Source organism: Micropterus salmoides, unplaced genomic scaffold (genome assembly GCF_014851395.1).
Source record: "Micropterus salmoides isolate LMB-PRFRI ecotype aquatic unplaced genomic scaffold, ASM1485139v1 Ms_hic_scaffold_22, whole genome shotgun sequence".
In the NCBI taxonomy this organism is placed as follows: domain Eukaryota; kingdom Metazoa; phylum Chordata; class Actinopteri; order Centrarchiformes; family Centrarchidae; genus Micropterus; species Micropterus salmoides.
Window position 1 is genome coordinate 10,722,947 of NW_024041373.1, and position 17,549 is coordinate 10,740,495.

At 41.1% G+C, this 17,549-nt stretch overlaps 1 protein-coding gene across 6 annotated transcripts in view; it reads left to right on the forward strand.

Annotated features, from left to right (window-relative positions):
* Positions 1 to 16,948, forward strand: part of macrod2 (mono-ADP ribosylhydrolase 2) — a 388,574-nt gene extending 371,626 nt beyond the window's left edge. For 3 of the 6 annotated variants that reach the window (XM_038738174.1, XM_038738175.1, XM_038738170.1), the window contains 5 exons: positions 667 to 801; positions 1,458 to 1,526; positions 13,304 to 13,342; positions 13,805 to 13,876; positions 15,596 to 16,948. In XM_038738174.1, the coding sequence (XP_038594102.1) occupies positions 667 to 801; positions 1,458 to 1,526; positions 13,304 to 13,342; positions 13,805 to 13,876; positions 15,596 to 15,618 (338 nt within the window). In that variant the 3' untranslated portion in view covers positions 15,619 to 16,948. The remainder of the gene's footprint in view (positions 1 to 666; positions 802 to 1,457; positions 1,527 to 13,303; positions 13,343 to 13,804; positions 13,877 to 15,595) is intronic. The other 3 variants (XM_038738173.1, XM_038738172.1, XM_038738171.1) reach the window with 3 other exon arrangements.
* The last annotated feature ends 601 nt before the right edge of the window (positions 16,949 to 17,549 follow it).

Below are 17,549 nucleotides of genomic sequence, written 5' to 3' on the forward strand. Positions count from 1 at the left end.
GTTGCCTCATTCTTGTTTATGTGTGTGTGTGTGTGTGTGTGTGTGTGTGTGTGTGTGTGCGTGTGATTTGCAGGCGAAAAACCAGAGACCACAAATCAATATGTTGTTCAATTATATGGTCTTGGTTACTTTGTAAAATATAACCTTTGTTCCCAGACCTTTATTAGCACGTCTATTTACCACAAGTACTCTGTTCCTCTACATTCTGCTTTGTATTATTACTTTTACATACCAATGGTGTTGTTTTACTACTAATACATATTTTAGCACTAGGACTTTCCCTTCAAACCACGCCCTAGCAAAAGTTAGCAATCTAGTTACTACCTAGTGACACCCTTATAGCATCAGTTGTTACAAGCTTTATATATCCTGAACTGCTTCAAACACAAGTATTTTAAATTAAGATATCTACATTTAAACTAGTATATACTGCCTTAAGCACACTTTCCAAGACAGTTTTTCCTTCTTTCCTGTCAATCTGTTTGCTTTTCAAACTGGAAAAGAGCAACCTGTTGATGTAAAAATGTTTCTGAGAGATTTCTGTCAGCAATAATGAAGTACGGGCCTGTTTACTGCCATGTGCTACAGGGTTTAATGTGAAGGCTTTGACTCTCTATGCCTGAATTAATCCTTCATGGCTTCTTTTTATATTTCATGAAATTTCAGGAAATGAGGAGCCATCTCAAGAAAAGGACAACGATGAAAATGAAAGCCAAGACAAAGATGAACCGATAGGTATTGACAAAGACAAAGATGAAGACAAAGGCATTGATAACGCTAAAGATGAAGATGGAGACAAAGGTATGTTCACAAGAGTACATGTGTTTGTTTTCCTTGAGTTCCACAAGTTGTCAGTGACAAATATAAATACCAAATTGAAAAGGTTTAGGTGGTCATCTTATTTCTTAGTAGTAATTAGTATTTTTTCACTGTTTGCAGCCCAATATCCAGGGACACTGAGGCAGACGGATATGAATAAGTCAATTCAATGCATGAAACTCTGACAGCTTACATAATGACAGCATAACACAATGGAAGCATAGATGTTTACATTTTTGGTTTACCAGCAGTCTAAAATTACATGGTTGAGAGATGTTCAACGCTAGAGTGTTTTTTTATTTCTTCCTGTCAGTGTTTGAATCTATGCAAATTTATCTCTCAGCACAGAATAAGCAGAACCAAGTGAGGAGGAATTCGAGTTCAGATTGTGAGCAGTATTACAGATTGGACATTCAATATTGTATCACTGGAACCTCACAGTCCACAGCACGTACACAGACTTAAGGCAACCGTACCACACATACTGTACGCACACAAACAAAGCTGATCTGTTTGAAGATTTGACAGCTCAAGGTTCTTTTTGCAGACACATGCGTGCAGTCACCTGTCTGAAAAGACACTGAGGTCATGTGAATGTGTAATGGAACAAACATCACAGCTTTGCTTCCTTTTTCCAGCAGAGGAAGAGGAGCCTGCCGCAAAGACAGAAGACTACACAACAACAAAGTCCACTATGGAGATGGAAGGTAAGATCTGATTTTCTTGGATTTGATGTGATTTGATTTGATTTGATTTGAACTGATTGAGAGTCTGACTGACTTTCTATCAATGTGATTTTCTCGTCCTGTCTGGAGTATTTGTATACTTGTGTGTTGAATTACTGTGGTCAGCGTTGTTTTTGCTGTCTGCTGTTTGTCAAACAAGTTTTCCACTTGAATCAATCTCAGCCTATCTAAGGTCCGCTGTATCACCCATGTACAGTATAATCACTTTAGACAGGAAGTACTGGGCATTGCAGGGACCCTCAGGTGCAATAATGCATTTCTGAAAGCCATGATGGAGGTGCTAAGAAATGCCAAAAGTCATACCTATATGGAATAGGCATTGTTCTTTTTTGGGCAGATTTTGACTTGGAAATGATAATTGTACCCATCACGTAAATGAGTACTTTTGCACTTACCATAAAAGGACATTTCAAACATTCCCTTACACTGTAAGACTTACATTTTAAGCTAGCTAGCCCTCAAACTCATTGAAAGTGTCCAGCCATTTTAGGAAATTACTTTGCTTTTTTTTTTTAAGCACACTATATATTTGTGACTCATTGCCACAGACAGAATTGTTACCAAGAAATTTTATAGAATAATTCAGACTAAAGAAAAGACAACTTTAGATTAAATTGTACTGTACAGCTTTTTTGATCTATCTCTGTTTTAGCCACATGGCCATATATTTGCCTTTATATATGTGTATATATATATGCCTTTATTTGCATCCAGCAGCTCCAGTGGAGCTCTATGATGACGCATTGTCATTCATTTAGGATATTCTCTGGATAAGTTGAGGGTTAGATTTGTAAACCCCAGCCACCCCTCTCCAACCATTGCACTAACACAAAGGTCTGAGTCACTCTCTCACCTCCATTTCCCTTTCTCTTTGACTGACATTCAATTAATTTAGGCTGAAAGTGAACATTCCAGATAGATCTATCTGAGATAGCCTCCTCCATCCTCTCTGAAAAGCCATTGGAATACGTCCTGCAAACACTGCAGGCTTTCCATCACTGGAAAGCTTCACTCCAGCCTGTTGATTGTGTCTTGCCTGAGCCTGCCGGTGTCTGTCACTGTCTAGGGTTACCATGGGTTGTGTGCTGTGTGGTGGCACTGTCAAGCAGTAAACAGTGGTGTCATTCCTGATTGCAGGCAGATTGCCTTTTGTATATAGGAGCAAGGCCTTGGACAGAGGTGCATACCATACTGTCTCGGATATTGAGTCTCATGCAGGCCAACTCAGCCCAGCTTAGCCATGCGTAACCAGCTATTCACAGGACAAGAGCAAATGATTCCTGAGCCAATACCCATTATTAACAATAATAACTGTAATCAGGCTACCTGCTCATGGCCATGGAGGTTAAATCTGCTTCATTGAAAAGAGTAATAAAATGTCTCATAATGATGGGTGGAATGAGTAATGAATCAAACAATTTGCGGACAATATGAGGTTGCTACACACATACACACACCTACCCGTGACTAAGAGTGTGCGTGTGTGTTTGGGTGTCTGTGGGAGTCTTTTTCATCAAGTCTTGCCAGCTATCTTTTATTTTAAGTCTTTGACATCATCTTATATTCACAAATACATAGTAATTTGCAGCTAAAATATTCTCGGTGATATAGTATGTTTTGTACTGATTCTTCAATTTTATTTTCTTCTCAAATACCCCGTTGGCTGTCTGCTCTTGTGTTTAGAAAGAAACAGGAGAGGATCTTACCCTGATTGCAGGCAAGATAGAGCTTTCTGGCAAATGTGTACATTTCTGAAACAAATTCAAACACAAATCCATACCAGCTCCTGACAATCAAATGAACAAACATTGCAGTAGTCTTATTTACATTTACTGATATTCATTTCCCCACGAGGATAGACCTCTTTTTTAATTCTTTGATAGACTGACATTGATGTAATGGTGACGTCGCTGTTTAGGAAATGAGCCATCATTGCCAACTTGCTAAAAAATCTGTTGCTTTTAAACACGAAAGCAAGGAAAAGCAATTAAAAGGAAGACATTTGCTGCCTCTTGCTGTCTTTTCTCTTTGATCCTTCGGTAAATGCTGTAAGAGTAATGCTTTCTAATTTGTTGTTAGGTTAATTGTTCAGTCGTGTACATTGATTCATAGGCCTCTGAGAAGTATCTACAGTACTGACATCAAACCAGCTATGCAGCACCTTTGGCTGTGGATGCATTTTATTTGATACCTTCTAGTCCTTTGAATATTGTTAAAGAAAGACGTTTGTCTGATTAAAGCACTCAGTCACACTCTAAATATTAGTTATCCCACATTGCAGGATGTGTTAAAGACAGACATGTGGGCTATAGTGTTCTCCAATACCATCCTTTACATCTGTGCATTTATATACAGGTGCAATGTCTGTTGAAACTCTGCTGTTCTCACATAGCTCAAACTTGCGCATATGGAAGTGTGTATCACAGCTAAGCATCTCAGTCCCAGCTCAGTCACACTAAATAATCTAAAGCTAAAGAAAACAGCTTTGTGTTTTATTCATTTCCCCTCTCATCATCATTACAACTTAATGGTAATGTAATTATTTATTCAGTCAAGGCACGCTCTGTTATATTAGATACGGATGTAGGATGCTGCACAGGTCATTTGCTGTTGTCTTATCAATTCATATTACCAAACTGTGCCATCTGTTGTTTACATTGCAGATCAGGTATGTTTAAGCATTTAGTCCTGTTGTTCTTAGCTCTACAAATAAGTTCAATTTAATGCAATATTGTAAGCAACCAAGAGTCATAACATCCAAACAGTATATAACAAATATTATATTCAGGGGATTTTATTTAGTTCTCTAAAACATCTGTGTGGGGTAGAGATATGGAAGGAGGTAAGCAGAGGAGAGATTTTATATTTTAAATCAGGCTGCGCACTCCACTATATGAATCACATGTATTAGATATCTCCCTGCACAGGCAATGAGATTCTCATTCTGATATTTGGGGTGTTATAAAGGCGCATCAAATTGAATCAGAATTCCGAGCAGCCTTTATTTATGAATATTCAAAACACACTTTAGAATGGAAATGGAGGCTATATTGTTATTGTGTTTGAAATATCTATCCAGCAAGCCTGGTTCTGGTGACTTGTGAGAGTGGGCACCCGCTTCAGTAAGCTCATGGAATGCCCATAAATTAAAATAAGACGGTCTTTGCCTAAAGCTAGGAATAAATAAATCTGAGTGGTGTACAGAAATTGTTTTTCCTTCATGCAGTGTGATTCTCCTACAGGAGTCGATAGCTATTGTCTTAGCTCCAAAGGTAAGATTTAATGGCTGCACAGATCCAATGCCACTGCGTAAACAGCAGCTCATCCTTCTTTCCAATCAAACTGAGCGAGTTTCGCCTGTAAAGCATTTGCATGTCATGCAATGCACCAGCACAAGCCCGAATAAGGTTTGTTGTGTGCAAAACTGCTCTGTGATACTATTTCCTATTATACTGGCAGTCAGTTTAGTATGTGCCTATAATCCAAACAGGCTTTAAATGTGGGCAAAATACTGTGCTGCTCCTATAATTTTGCTCTTCAGTATATGCCTGAATATAAAGCACAGACAGCCTTGCAATCAAGGGGACCTGAATGTTGAATACATCAATGTTCCTTATATTTTCCTGCCTTTGATAAAGCTGGCCTCTGCTAGAGGCTGACTGTGGGATGAATGCAGCTCCTTGAATATGGAAGGACAATACTTTAGAGGGGTGGTCTCTACATGTAATGGCATACTAAAGCCAGGCAGGAGGGACCCTGCAGGGGAGACAGGGAGAAAGAGGATGGAGAGACAGACAGGCCCAGCAGGCCATCACAGCAATCTCGGTCTCAATACAACAGAGAGACAAGGCACCATTACATCAGCCCAGAGGCTGTTGGAGCTGACATTACCACTGCTCATCTCTCCCTTTATTTTCTTTGTTTCCCTTTCTCTCCTTAGAGCTGTTGTGTTGTTAACAAAACATGTCAAAGCAAATCAACCAAACTCCAGTTTATCCTCATTAGCCACAGGTTTTCGCTTGTGTATGGTTACTTTCTTTGTCTTGATTTCATGACTTTCTATCTCCAAATGTTTTTTCCTGTCGTGGCCGGGATATGTTAAGTGTAGATGCCTGTGACTGCTTTATTTAGTGCTGTGCCTCTGCCACTACCACTCGCAGGTCACTACTGTATGTGAGGTTCTGAGTAGAAAGCCCAGCTACATCCACAAGTGCCATATGGTGGCCAAACACCTTATGCACATCATGTACCCACCTTCCTCACTTGTAAGATCCACAAATATTTTTTTGAAATGCATCAAAATGGAGGCACAACAAATCCCCTTCTAAAAGCTGTCATGAGAATTGGTTTTATTCTCTTGTTTGCGAATGTTATTTGGGGGATGATATTGATTTCTATGTATTTTACTCCCCCACTGGTACAGCTTTAGTGCCGATACAAACTAGTACAGCAAGCCGACACAAACGCTCCACTGAAATTCCAGCAGACTTGCCCCTGGCAATATGAAGGTACACAAAACTATCACAGCACAGTGACCCTGTGTGGTCGCTCTTTTATGTTAAAGTATCAAGTACAAGTGGACTTTCTGAATAATTCATAGCAAATCAAAATATTTTTCCTCCTTTTTAGCAGCTTGAATAATTGATGCCAGAATTTATTAGTATATTCCTCTCAGAATCTGTTGTTGCTAAAGTGAGCTTTGCATTTATGTTCCTGCGTCTGCAAAAGCAAAAAAGATTTGAAGCTTTGCTTAATTGGTTGTTTTGTGCCCCTTTGTCTTTTGTGAACAATAGGATACTGGTGATGTAAATCTAATTCTGAAGAGCAATGCGGTCCTTCTTGTGGCTGAGATATGTCAGCTCACAATTAACTTTTGGCGTAACATTGTATACTGTAACAGTGAGTGGTTCCTTGGGGAGCAAGCTGCCACTGGCTGAAGACATTAGGCTATGCTTGTGTTTTATAGCTTTTCACACTGACTGTGAAAGTCCAGGAACAGCAGCTACACCAATCACAGCCCTGCTGAGGCATTGTGTGTGTGTGAGTGCCACGACGCTACCCACAGTCTTATCTTTATCCTATTAATGCAGCTTTTATTGTTGGATTCTGTTTATTTTTGCTCCTCATTCTTAAACTCTGTTTGACTCCTTGTTTTCACTTGCTTTGTTAATTTTAGGTCACTGGATATTAAATTGAGCCTGTTCCCTGATTTCAATATGAAAAAGTTTCAGAGTTAAATTGTTTTGCAATCTGTTGATCCCCTGCAGTCTAGTGAATTATTTCCCATCACTCCTTAGCATGACACCACCCTCTATCATTTTGTAATATCTTCTTGTTGATGAGAAATACAAGGCTGTGGTCATTTAGCTTGAATTTTAGAATAGACAGACAGTATGCACAATGTCCCTTATGTTGGTCACCTCTGTCCCAGAAGCCAGCTTCAAAGAGACAGGGCTTCATCTAAAAGGCTACAAGGGACACGCCTTTTCTGTCTTCCTTTGAAGTTCCTCTTTTGAGCTCTTATCTCTTATCTTATCCAGTCCCCACCCCTCTGTTTGGCTCACAAAAATGGCAAATGAATCAACTCTGAGCAGAGTGAGAATTTGTCAGCTAGCAGAGACAACAAATGTGTCTGGATCTCATTTTAGTCTCAGTCACACACGTCCTTTGAAAACACACAGATACACATAAAGACACTGTTTGAGCAATGAGCAATCTCTGTATGGGTCTCCTGGAGGCAGCGCGTTCGCTAGATTTTTTCTTTAGGTGTCATCTCTCCAAGTTTTCTCATAATGCACAAAGGGTATGATGCAAAGAGATTCAATACATTATAGCAGAGCTGTAACAGTTAGTAGATGGATAAAAATTAATTGGCTATTTTGATAATCGATTCATTGCTACAGTTGTTTAAAGCAAATGCCAAATATTTGATCTCAGATGTGAGAATTTGCTGCTTTTCCTAGTTTTAACATTATAGTGAACAGAATATTATAGGGATTTGGAAAAAAACAAGCAATTTGCTGATGTCACCTTGAGCTTTGGGAAACTGAAGCACATTTTATAGAGTCAAATCATCAAAATTAATCAATAATGATGTTGCAGCCGTAATGACGTGATACAGTTCACTGCGTAATATCATTTTATTATTAGGAAGTGATACATTAGTCAGTACAGGAAACACTGGGTAAAGTAAAGTAGCAGTAAAGTAACATCATGTAAAAAAAAATTGTATCCATAATAATATCTGATGCAAAATCTTCATTTGCTATAATTACATCTCTATCAGTCCCTCACTACACTGCTGACGTACTGGATGCTTTTACTGAGTTCCACAAATCAAGCTGCTCTCTCGCTGACCTTTCAATGATCGACAGCCACTGTGCCAGGGCTCCTGGTTTTCACTGCAGTCTAGACGAGCACTTTGATTATATTGACCAGTCCGATCCATGATCTCCTGTGGAAAACCTTGAGCTGCCCAGAAGAGGCATCACTTCATAACTGCAAATCAGACAGCTGGCACGAGCCTTGTGTCTTCTGCAATACACATCCAAACACCCATCCTCTTAACATGCTGCTTCTACACCTCCCTGAGCTGTGGTGTGGTCCATTTTAATGTACTGCGGGGGTTAGCCAGATCACCTTGTGTCAGATTTACCAGTCCCCTGCATGACTGTCTGTGTCTATGCCTTGATATAGTAAACCACAATAGGTATTGCAGACAGGTGAGCAGCTTCCCGCAGCAGGCCCACTAGCAGCCCAGAGAGTCTAAAGATTATGTAAAGTAATCCAGCGAGTGATGAGAGAAGAGCAGGCCACCACTGACAGCAGGTTTAGCAGGTATGTAGGTCACACAAGGGGAGGCCTCTTTAGCATTTTTTCCCTTCCATGTCTATTTTTGTGTTGTCTCCTTCTCACTTCTTCACTTAATCAGTTATTCGCTTTTCATCTCAGGGTATCTCAGCATTCTTGCTCTCTTTTTTTTGTCTTCTGACAGACCACTGTGACTGTCTCACACTACCTTGGACAAAGTGGTGAATAGAAAAAAAGTGTCAAAAGAGAGATCAAGAGACATTGCCAGCGGTGACAGCATTTTTACTGACTTTACGGTTTCTTTCAACTCTTGTTGTGTTTAATCAAAGGTTTGCCACTGGTCTTTTCCCCTTCATATGTTATCAGCTGTGCCCCCTCTTTTCTCCTCCCATCTCTCTGTGGCTTCTAATCATCCTCACTTTCTCTTGAGTCGTAGCTTAACCCCAAAGCAGATGGTATCCCATTCTCTTTTCAGTCATTCAGAGTACTGAGTGTTTTCTCATCTTGTCAAGCATGGCCCAGGCCTGTGTAATGAGCTTGGGCCTTTTCAGTCTGTTTAGAGGACCCTGACCCAACTTGGAGCCCCACCACCACAGCCACCATAGCAAGGTTACCCAAACCCGCAGGGGAGCACAATGCTACTTCATGTCCACAACCCCTTGGCCTTTTCTTAGGGAGAAGAAAGGCGGAATATTAATGAAGACTCTTGGCTTTTCAGGAGGATAGCAGTAGAGAGGGGCGGTCACGGTGTTTATTGAGCAGGCTTGTTTTCGTCTCCCTAGCCTGCAGGTCACAGCTCAGTGCTCTTTAATTGGCCCAGATTGTCAGACAGTGTTCCATCTCATAGCAAAGAAAACTCGGGCTATCAAACGCTGACCCCCCCCTCCCTCCTTCCTCACAAAATCCCCTTTTTTCCTGCTGTTTTGAGAGTGGCAGCTCATGCAGCTAAGCTATTTCCCCAAGCCTGCAATACAAACTTAACATTAACATATGAAAATAGGCTGCTTTCTACATTTACCAGCTCATTAGTTCTTTTGGTTGGGCACTTGTTGAGGTCCACCCACTCTTGTTTTGCTTGAGCAGGGAGATGTCTTTAATTATCTTTGCTGTACGCATATCAGGCCCAAAGGTATTAGCCAATGCAAAGTTCAATGAGAGGCTCTTTGATACTTGTTTAATATACATGGCCCAATGCAGACCAGGTCCAAGTCCCTCATAGACCACCCAGTTTACATAGTGAAATGAATTCTGCTCTCATCTCCTGAAAGGAATGGAGCTTTTCAATAGATACTGGTATTGACCTTGCCATTTTCCTATTTATTCTCTAAAGATGAAATGCTATTGAGCAAGCAGCAGTGCTCCTGCTCCATAAAAGCCGCAGCGCCGCAAGAGCTTTACCAGATATTTGATCAACTCAAGCAAAAAAGAAATACTTTATGCAATTAGTGAACGAGATTCAGTCTGTAAATGTTTTTCAATTGTGGTGTATTTAATTTGGGCATACTTTAGTGGCCTTTTCGGAAAACGATATTGAGCAACAATTGGAAAGTGAAAGATCAGGTTTTAATAGTTTTCAGTAGCTCCCCAACTGAGATTGTGATGGGTCATGTCTATTGTTTGAGTGGGAGCAGCTGGATACCTGTGTGAGCAGGCTGGGATCAAAGCTCCGGGACCTGTTCAGTCACAGCAGACCAGCCTGCCACTCCACGGTTTGGGGATCAAATGAACAGAAGGAATTCTCCTGGGGAACTGACACTGTAGGGCACAGACACTTCTACACCTCCACACCTCCATTGATTTTTATTCTTTCACTGCTCCCGAAAAGAGGAGGTGAATAAAAGACAGGGAGATGTCCTGTGGCTGAGGGGCGAAAGCAACCTCCTGTTCTGCCCAAGGCTCCTGTCTGGAACATTAAGCAGAGACGTTTCCCATGCTGCCATGCAGGTGACCCACAGGGACTGCCTCCCCTGTGGGCTGACTGAGCTAGAATGACAAGAACATTAAAAGTGGTGTGGAAGCAGAAATGCCGCTTATTTCCACAAATGCTCTTGGAGGATTATGCGAAAGAATAAGAAAATGTATCATGCAAAAGCTACAGCTTTATTTATATGATGCTTTAAAATCTTCACTTGCCATTGCTGTCTAGTTCACACATTTCTATCATGGTTGAATATTATGGTGCAGAACACGAATGCTGACCAACAAAACACTAACTACCTCTTGTCTAATAAATGAATGGAAGGTGGGGGGATGCAATTTTCTGCTTGTCTGCATATGAGGGTGACTTATGCCCAACTCTCTACTTTCCTCTCCCTTCTCTTATGTGCACAGATGTGAGCACACACACACATATTCTCATCCTCCCATCCAAACTTCTGAAAGTCTGAAGTGACAAGAAAAGTTAAAGGATGTAAAAGTTTGGCAAATTTTTTAAATGTTTTTGATCTCCCGTGTGACTTCTGTTCACTTGTAAATTAATCTTTCATGAAACCCTAACTGAAACATCATGATAACGTTACAGATGACAAAAAAGATAAACAGATTACAGCTCTAATATGTATAAAAAAATGCAGATCAGATTGCCTATTCATTCATTATCAGTCACCAAGCTGAGGTGGCCTATCTTCGTGGAGAAATGTTGTGCAAGTTTGAGTATAAGACAGAAAACATCCAAACAGTTATCGATACCCCGAAAGTACTTGAGGCTCTCTTTCTCTAAACCCCCACAATAACATACAGCATACAAATTCTGTTACCATGCATACTAGTAGTTGGCATACCATATTGTAGGTGAGAGACACTGTCAAGGACCCCTGAGGCCCCCTTGGTTCCACCTTTAAGAACCAGTGGTGTAAGCTGTCTAGTTTCCTGCTGAGGGAGTCCATTCACTCTGCTGTTTTTCTCTTTTCCTTATCAGCCCTCAGTCGACTGTGCCTCTCCTTCACCAGAACCTTGACAGAGGCCCTTTTTTCTCTCTCCCCCCATCATGTTTATGTGTTTACCCCAGCACACTCACGTCCTCCCCTAAATGATAGCCCCAGTACAGTCACAGAACTCAAATTAGAGAGCGAGACAGCGTTGCTGCTCCCTCAGAGCTTCAGACGGGCAGGGGCTGCTGGGCCGCAATCAATTGAAATTCTGAGCTTTTTGGTTTGTCTTGATCAGTGCTGGATATTAGAGGAAGATGATGCTACCCTAGCACCCCAGACTGTACTGTTAAATATATGAGAGAGAGAGAGAGAGAGAGAGAGAGAATCCGCAATGAGGCCAGTGCTTCAGTGAGCTCCTGCTGCCGCACACTGGCACGCTATTCTAGCTGGTATAAAAAGACAGACATGGTGGAGGCTCTGTTCCAACACGAGTAGCAACATCAGGCACTTTCCACGTGTCCCGCCATCAGCTTTAATATCCGTAAAGTGATCATGTGGAATGCGTGGTTATAAACATGTTGCTGTGTTTCCAGATCTCAGCAATTAGCTTGGTAAGTATAATATTATCATTAATGACAGAAATCAGAGCCAGAACTATTAATATAAGATTGTTGTTGTAAAAAAACAAAATAATGCTTTCAATAGTTTTGCATAAAAGTAGTTTTTTTTGCCCTCTGGACTGTTCCATGCCTCAGATCAAAAAATAAAATAAAAATCATAGTGACATTGGTGTTGCTTCATCCTTCCTGCTTTTTATCAGTCCTTGAGTCCCGGTGGTGTCTCAGGGAAGAGAAATTTAATTCCAAAGTATTGCATCAGATTAAATCAGTTTTTTGTTGAAGGACTGTGATGCACCGATGGTGCGGTGGTTAGCACTGTCGCCCCGGCCTTTCTGTGTGGAGTTTGCATGTTCTCCGCGTGGGTGCTCCGGCTTCCTCCCACCATCCAAAAACATGCAGGCTAGGTTGATTGGTTACCCTAAATTGTCCTTAGGTGTGAGTGTGAGCATGAGTGGTTGTTCGTCTATGTGTGGCGCCAGGCGACCTGTCCAGGGTGTACCCCGCCTTGTGCCCGATGTCAGCTGGGATTGGCTCCAGCCCCCCCCGCGACCCTGTACGCATGATAAGCGGTTGACGATGGATGGATGGACTGTGATGCACGTTCTCCATAGCTGGCAGCTTACAAGTCCAAATTGCCTATGAAGCAAAGGTAGTAGGCAATGCCACCTGTCTAAATGTTTTTAAGAAACTCTGCAACCTGGTACTTGTATCCAAACCTGCAATTCTAAACAAGGAACCTGCATTTCTATAAAGGGATTAAATGACCTTGACGTCAGACTTGTTACTGTAATCAAACAGAAGAGTGAAGAGATTCTACACGTTCTTCTATCACGCCTAAGCAGAGTATTTGTGTACAGCATTGCCGGACTGCCTGGGGAGAGGGGTTATTTTTATGGTGTGCTTTGTTTGGATGATTGTTGTGGCAAAGGAGGAAACGGCAAGGTTTGCTCAGGGACTGATGAAGAAGGAGTTGCGTGTGACTACAGAGGTAATGGGGAGGATAGAGGGGGAGAAGGATGTGTGTGTGAGGGAGGGTGAGGAGGGTCTCAGGCTGCCTTACAGGGATGGCAGTCTGTAATTAATTTTGCATGTGTCACTCTCCCTTCTCGCATTTGTATTGTTCTTTTTTTGAAGTATAACTCTTCAGGAAGGCACTGAATTTCTAGGCATAAGAGCATACTGTAAATGTCAGGCCATGAGTATGAAGTTGTTCTTAAATTCCTGGACTGGGTTTGGGATGATCTACAACATTTGAGCAGAATGTAATATGATTAAAATGTACCAAGAGTAGACTTTGGAAAAAAAGCAAAAAAAACAACTTCTCACACAAATGATTACTGACGCGAATACCTAACCCTTTTATCAACTGCATCTGCATGCATGAATTGACACTGAAGATGAGTTACATGTATATATCTCTATGTGCTCCACATTACAGATATCTCTCAGATCAGCGACACTGGCACCAGCAATGGAGGTGAGTAAAGATCATGTTTTCCCTTTTGAACTACCCACTTTGGGCGCGGTGATGCATGACTGAAACACTCACAGGTGGATATTTCTCTCAGCAAACCTGCCTACATTCATAACATATCACATTATATACAAGTGTTCTTATTATAGGCTGATTTCAGTGGTAGGCCAGCATCAGAAGCCAAAGCTTTAATGTCGATTCTTGTCGAGGTTTACGCGACACTACAATTAGATACTCAGGTGTTCACATCCAGTTCAGTTCTGATGTCAGAAAGTTCTTGTCAGCTTCATATTGACTATAAACCCACACAGCTTGATTCACAAGCTCGACAGGGCAGATAAATTGTTTAGGCAAATTGATGCTTTTCTGCACATGATGAGGGGCAACAGATTGCTTGATTACCGCTGCCTCTCATATTTTTACACTCTTTTCCTCTCCATTCTTCTCTCCCCCGCTCTTATCTAGAAGAGATGAAAGATCATGTCAAAAGCTCAGAAGACCCTAATTCGATTCCAACTGACAGCACTCAGCCCAAAGGTAAGGGCACAGGGGGCGGAGCACTCTCACTCACTCACTGGCACGCTCTTATCTCGCACACGTCTCTATTTATAAGCGGATTCTTATTAGCGGCCACAGCTGCTGAATTAAAATTCACTTCATCCGGAGAATCCTCAGTGCTGTGCAGCCGAGTGTTACCCAGCTTCACCCTCCTTGTCTTCGTTTCTTCTCCCCGTCTGTCTCCATCTCCTGCTCTCTGTAGGGGCAGGCGGTAGGCAGGCAGCTTCTACATGCTCCTCCAGGGCCAGATGCATTTATAAATCCTCTCTACCCATTTCAGGTCCGCAGCTATGACCCTGATATTTAGGTATAAACTTGTCAGCGCGTCTTTGGAGATTGAGTGTGATGAATTACCCACAAACTCCACTATCAGACATTTAATAAATCAAGTGTGCAATGCATATTATTTTAACATGCAGCCAACAAAGACTGTAGGGGCAATAATCATGCCAATAAATCATATTTGATAAGAATACCACACTGTTGTTATTCTCAGGTCTCCTTTGAGATTTAGGGTAATAAGACGGCATGTAATATGAATGTAGACATCTGTGGAGAGTGCTATGAATTTCTATGTCTGCAATTGTTTTGTGTGTGGCTCTATAGAGTTGTTGAGCCAAAGAATGGGATTCAGATTTGGGCATCGTACACTTTCCAGGTAGAAAAAAAATTCATTAAGCAACTGTTGTGAACAGATTGTCAGGGTTGAATAAATAGGACGGGCTAGCAGCATATGAAATAACTTGGCAGAGGCAAACGGGTTGGTATAAAAAGGAGAGGACTTAAACAATGCCAGACAAAGGGCCAGAAAAGAAAAAGCTTGTTGTCGAACAAGCATGTGGATCAGGGTGGCATGGTGTATAAGGGAACTGGCTAGCACATAGTGTGCAGTTAAAATTAGCCAGAAGATAATATCAAAACACATGGCATAACAAACTACCATGTTGTGATTGCAGATCCAAATCTCAACTGATTAGACACAGTCATAGATTGGGTAGAGATATTCCTGGCCCCCAGAGAAAGAGAGGAGAGAGTTTCCTAATGATTTTGGGTGACCCCCCTGACCTTTGGTGCCACTATCAGGACAAGTTCTTTCTCTGAAGGCAACATTAGGATAAACTCTACGTTTTACCATTACTACTGATAATGCTCTGAGAATAGCAAGGTAATTTTAGAACTGCAACTAATGATTTACTTGATAATTGTATTATTAATTTGGTCTATCCAATGCCAGAAAATAGAGAGAATGGCCCTCAAAATTTCCTAAAGCACAAAGTAATGTCAACAAATTGCTCCTGATGTCCAGCCAACAGCCCAAAACATTAAAATGTAAGAATCATCATGATTGAGAAGCTGGAACTAGGGAATATTTGGCATTTTTGCTTGAAAATTACTTTAAAATGAGTCTGCAACTAGTTTATTTAATTGATAAATTGTTTCTGCTGATCGACTAAATGGTTAAATTGACTAATCGTTTCAGCTCTAGTTCCATACACTCCGTTTATTTTGTGGCATGCAATTATCATTTCAGCCTAGCAGAGATTAATAGAAGCTTTTAATCTTAGTTTCACGGCCATCTCCTCTGCTGAAGGCCCAGTAATAAACAGCGATATCAAAGACACACTACTAAAAGTGAGAACCAGTAATTCCGCTGTGCACAATTTAAATTCAAACTGTGAATTTGTTCTCTCGGTCCAGATACTGTTGAGAAGAAAGAATGACCAGCTGGGGGAAGGACAATCAACCTCATCTGACAGCCAGCAAACTGTGCGAAGCCAACTCCACTGGTATCAGACTGGCCCATGTCAGTATGGGCTCTGACACTGGCCCAGGACAACCAGTTACTCACAAGATGCTCACATTCCCTACTTTATTTAGCCTTTCCCCTCTTTGTTAAGAAACTACTCATCCCTGAAGTATGTATGTACTGTATGTATATGTATGTATGTACAAAACCTTACTATAGGACTTGAACATATCAACCAGAAAAGATGAGCCATACCTCACTGTGTGTTAGAGTCGTACATCATTTTGCCAGCTGGGTGCGATGAGATAAACCAGGTTCAAGTCTCTTTATTTGATCTATACCCACTGTGAGAGCATGGTGAAGCTGTCAGAGGAGAACAGCCACAGCGACCAACACTTTGACACTCCAGGCTGGGTGATGCTTAACATCAACCATCCTTTTGTTCTTACAAACCAAATACCGCCGCCACAGTCATGATGACATTCAACAGCGAAATACCTGACAACACCAGGCATTTGTATGCCTCTTTGGACTGCAACACAATGACACCTGCCATGTCTCCTCACATGCTGCTGCAGCTGGAGCTCCATTATATAGTCAAATCAGCCAATAGCTTGATTCAGACCACACAGTCTGTAAGGCGGTGTGTCACTCCCCTGCCTTTTATCTAGGAACATCACTGATCACATCTGAACTCCACCGCTGCTGTAGTTGCAGCTTTGCTTGTTTTACCAGGTAACTGTTCATCAACACCCATGCACACTAAAAGAGGATGTGAGTGTCTTTAAACAAATCAATTATTATTTTTAACCCCCTTTTTCTTTGCCGTTTCCAGTGCATGCCCAAAAAATTGCTTTGAACTTCACCACCATAAACAGGAATTACAGTTGTCTTCGCTTTTGCTCGTCTCCTTACCAGATTGTCTCTAATTGTATTGAAGGAATCTGCCTTATTTCATATCAGACTAAATCACAATCACAGACCTAAGGAGGTGGTCCAAGTATGAATTCTTTGTTGTGTGTTGCTTGCAATTGATTTGTAATTTTAAGAACATCATGTAATGGCTAATGCCTGTTGTTAATGGTTTCTTGTTTTGTTTTTTCCTCAATTGATTTAGAAAAATGGTTTTGGTTTCTTTTAAATGTTGGTATGATTCATGAATAATTTTTCAGTGGTGCCATACTAAAGATCGGATGAATTACAGTTCTATGAAATGATGCCTTCATACTTAGATGTTTGCTTTGCTAAGCTATAACAGAAACAACTAATAAAATTTAAGGTGGAAGCCATGTCTCAGCTTTTAATGTACCTTGTCATGTGTCTTGTTTTTACTTCTGTCTGACAGTAGCTAATATTTTACTTCATCCTGCTTGCAACTGATACAGCTTATTTCCCCTCACTTCATACATGTGAAATCGGACAACTGTAACAGAACAATCAGTTGTGTGTCTCTGGGACAGAAACAATTAGTCTGTCCTGTGATCTCTAGCATACTGCCTCTCTGGCCCTCAGGCGCTATCCTAGATAGATATAGAGAAGAGAAGAGATATCTGGCAGATGCTCTCACCCCAGAGTCCTTCCCTCCCTCTGAGAAACTTACTAATGGCCAGAGACCTCACAAGGACTTTGTTATCAAAGATTCAGTAGCTCTCCAGACCAGAACCTCTCTGTCAATCACCTCTCTTATCTGTGAACACATTGTTATCTTAGCAACTTTTTCTGTTGTTGGTAAATGTTTACATGTGCTCATAATTCTTTAAGTCACAAAACTATGGTACATATTTGAACAATTAGTCATTAAAGACTGACTTTGAAAAGTGCAAACTTTGGCCTTGTTAAATAACAACAGTCTGCTCCAGTTTCCATGTTCTCTCATCATTCCACAAACAAAAACTTATCCGAGAA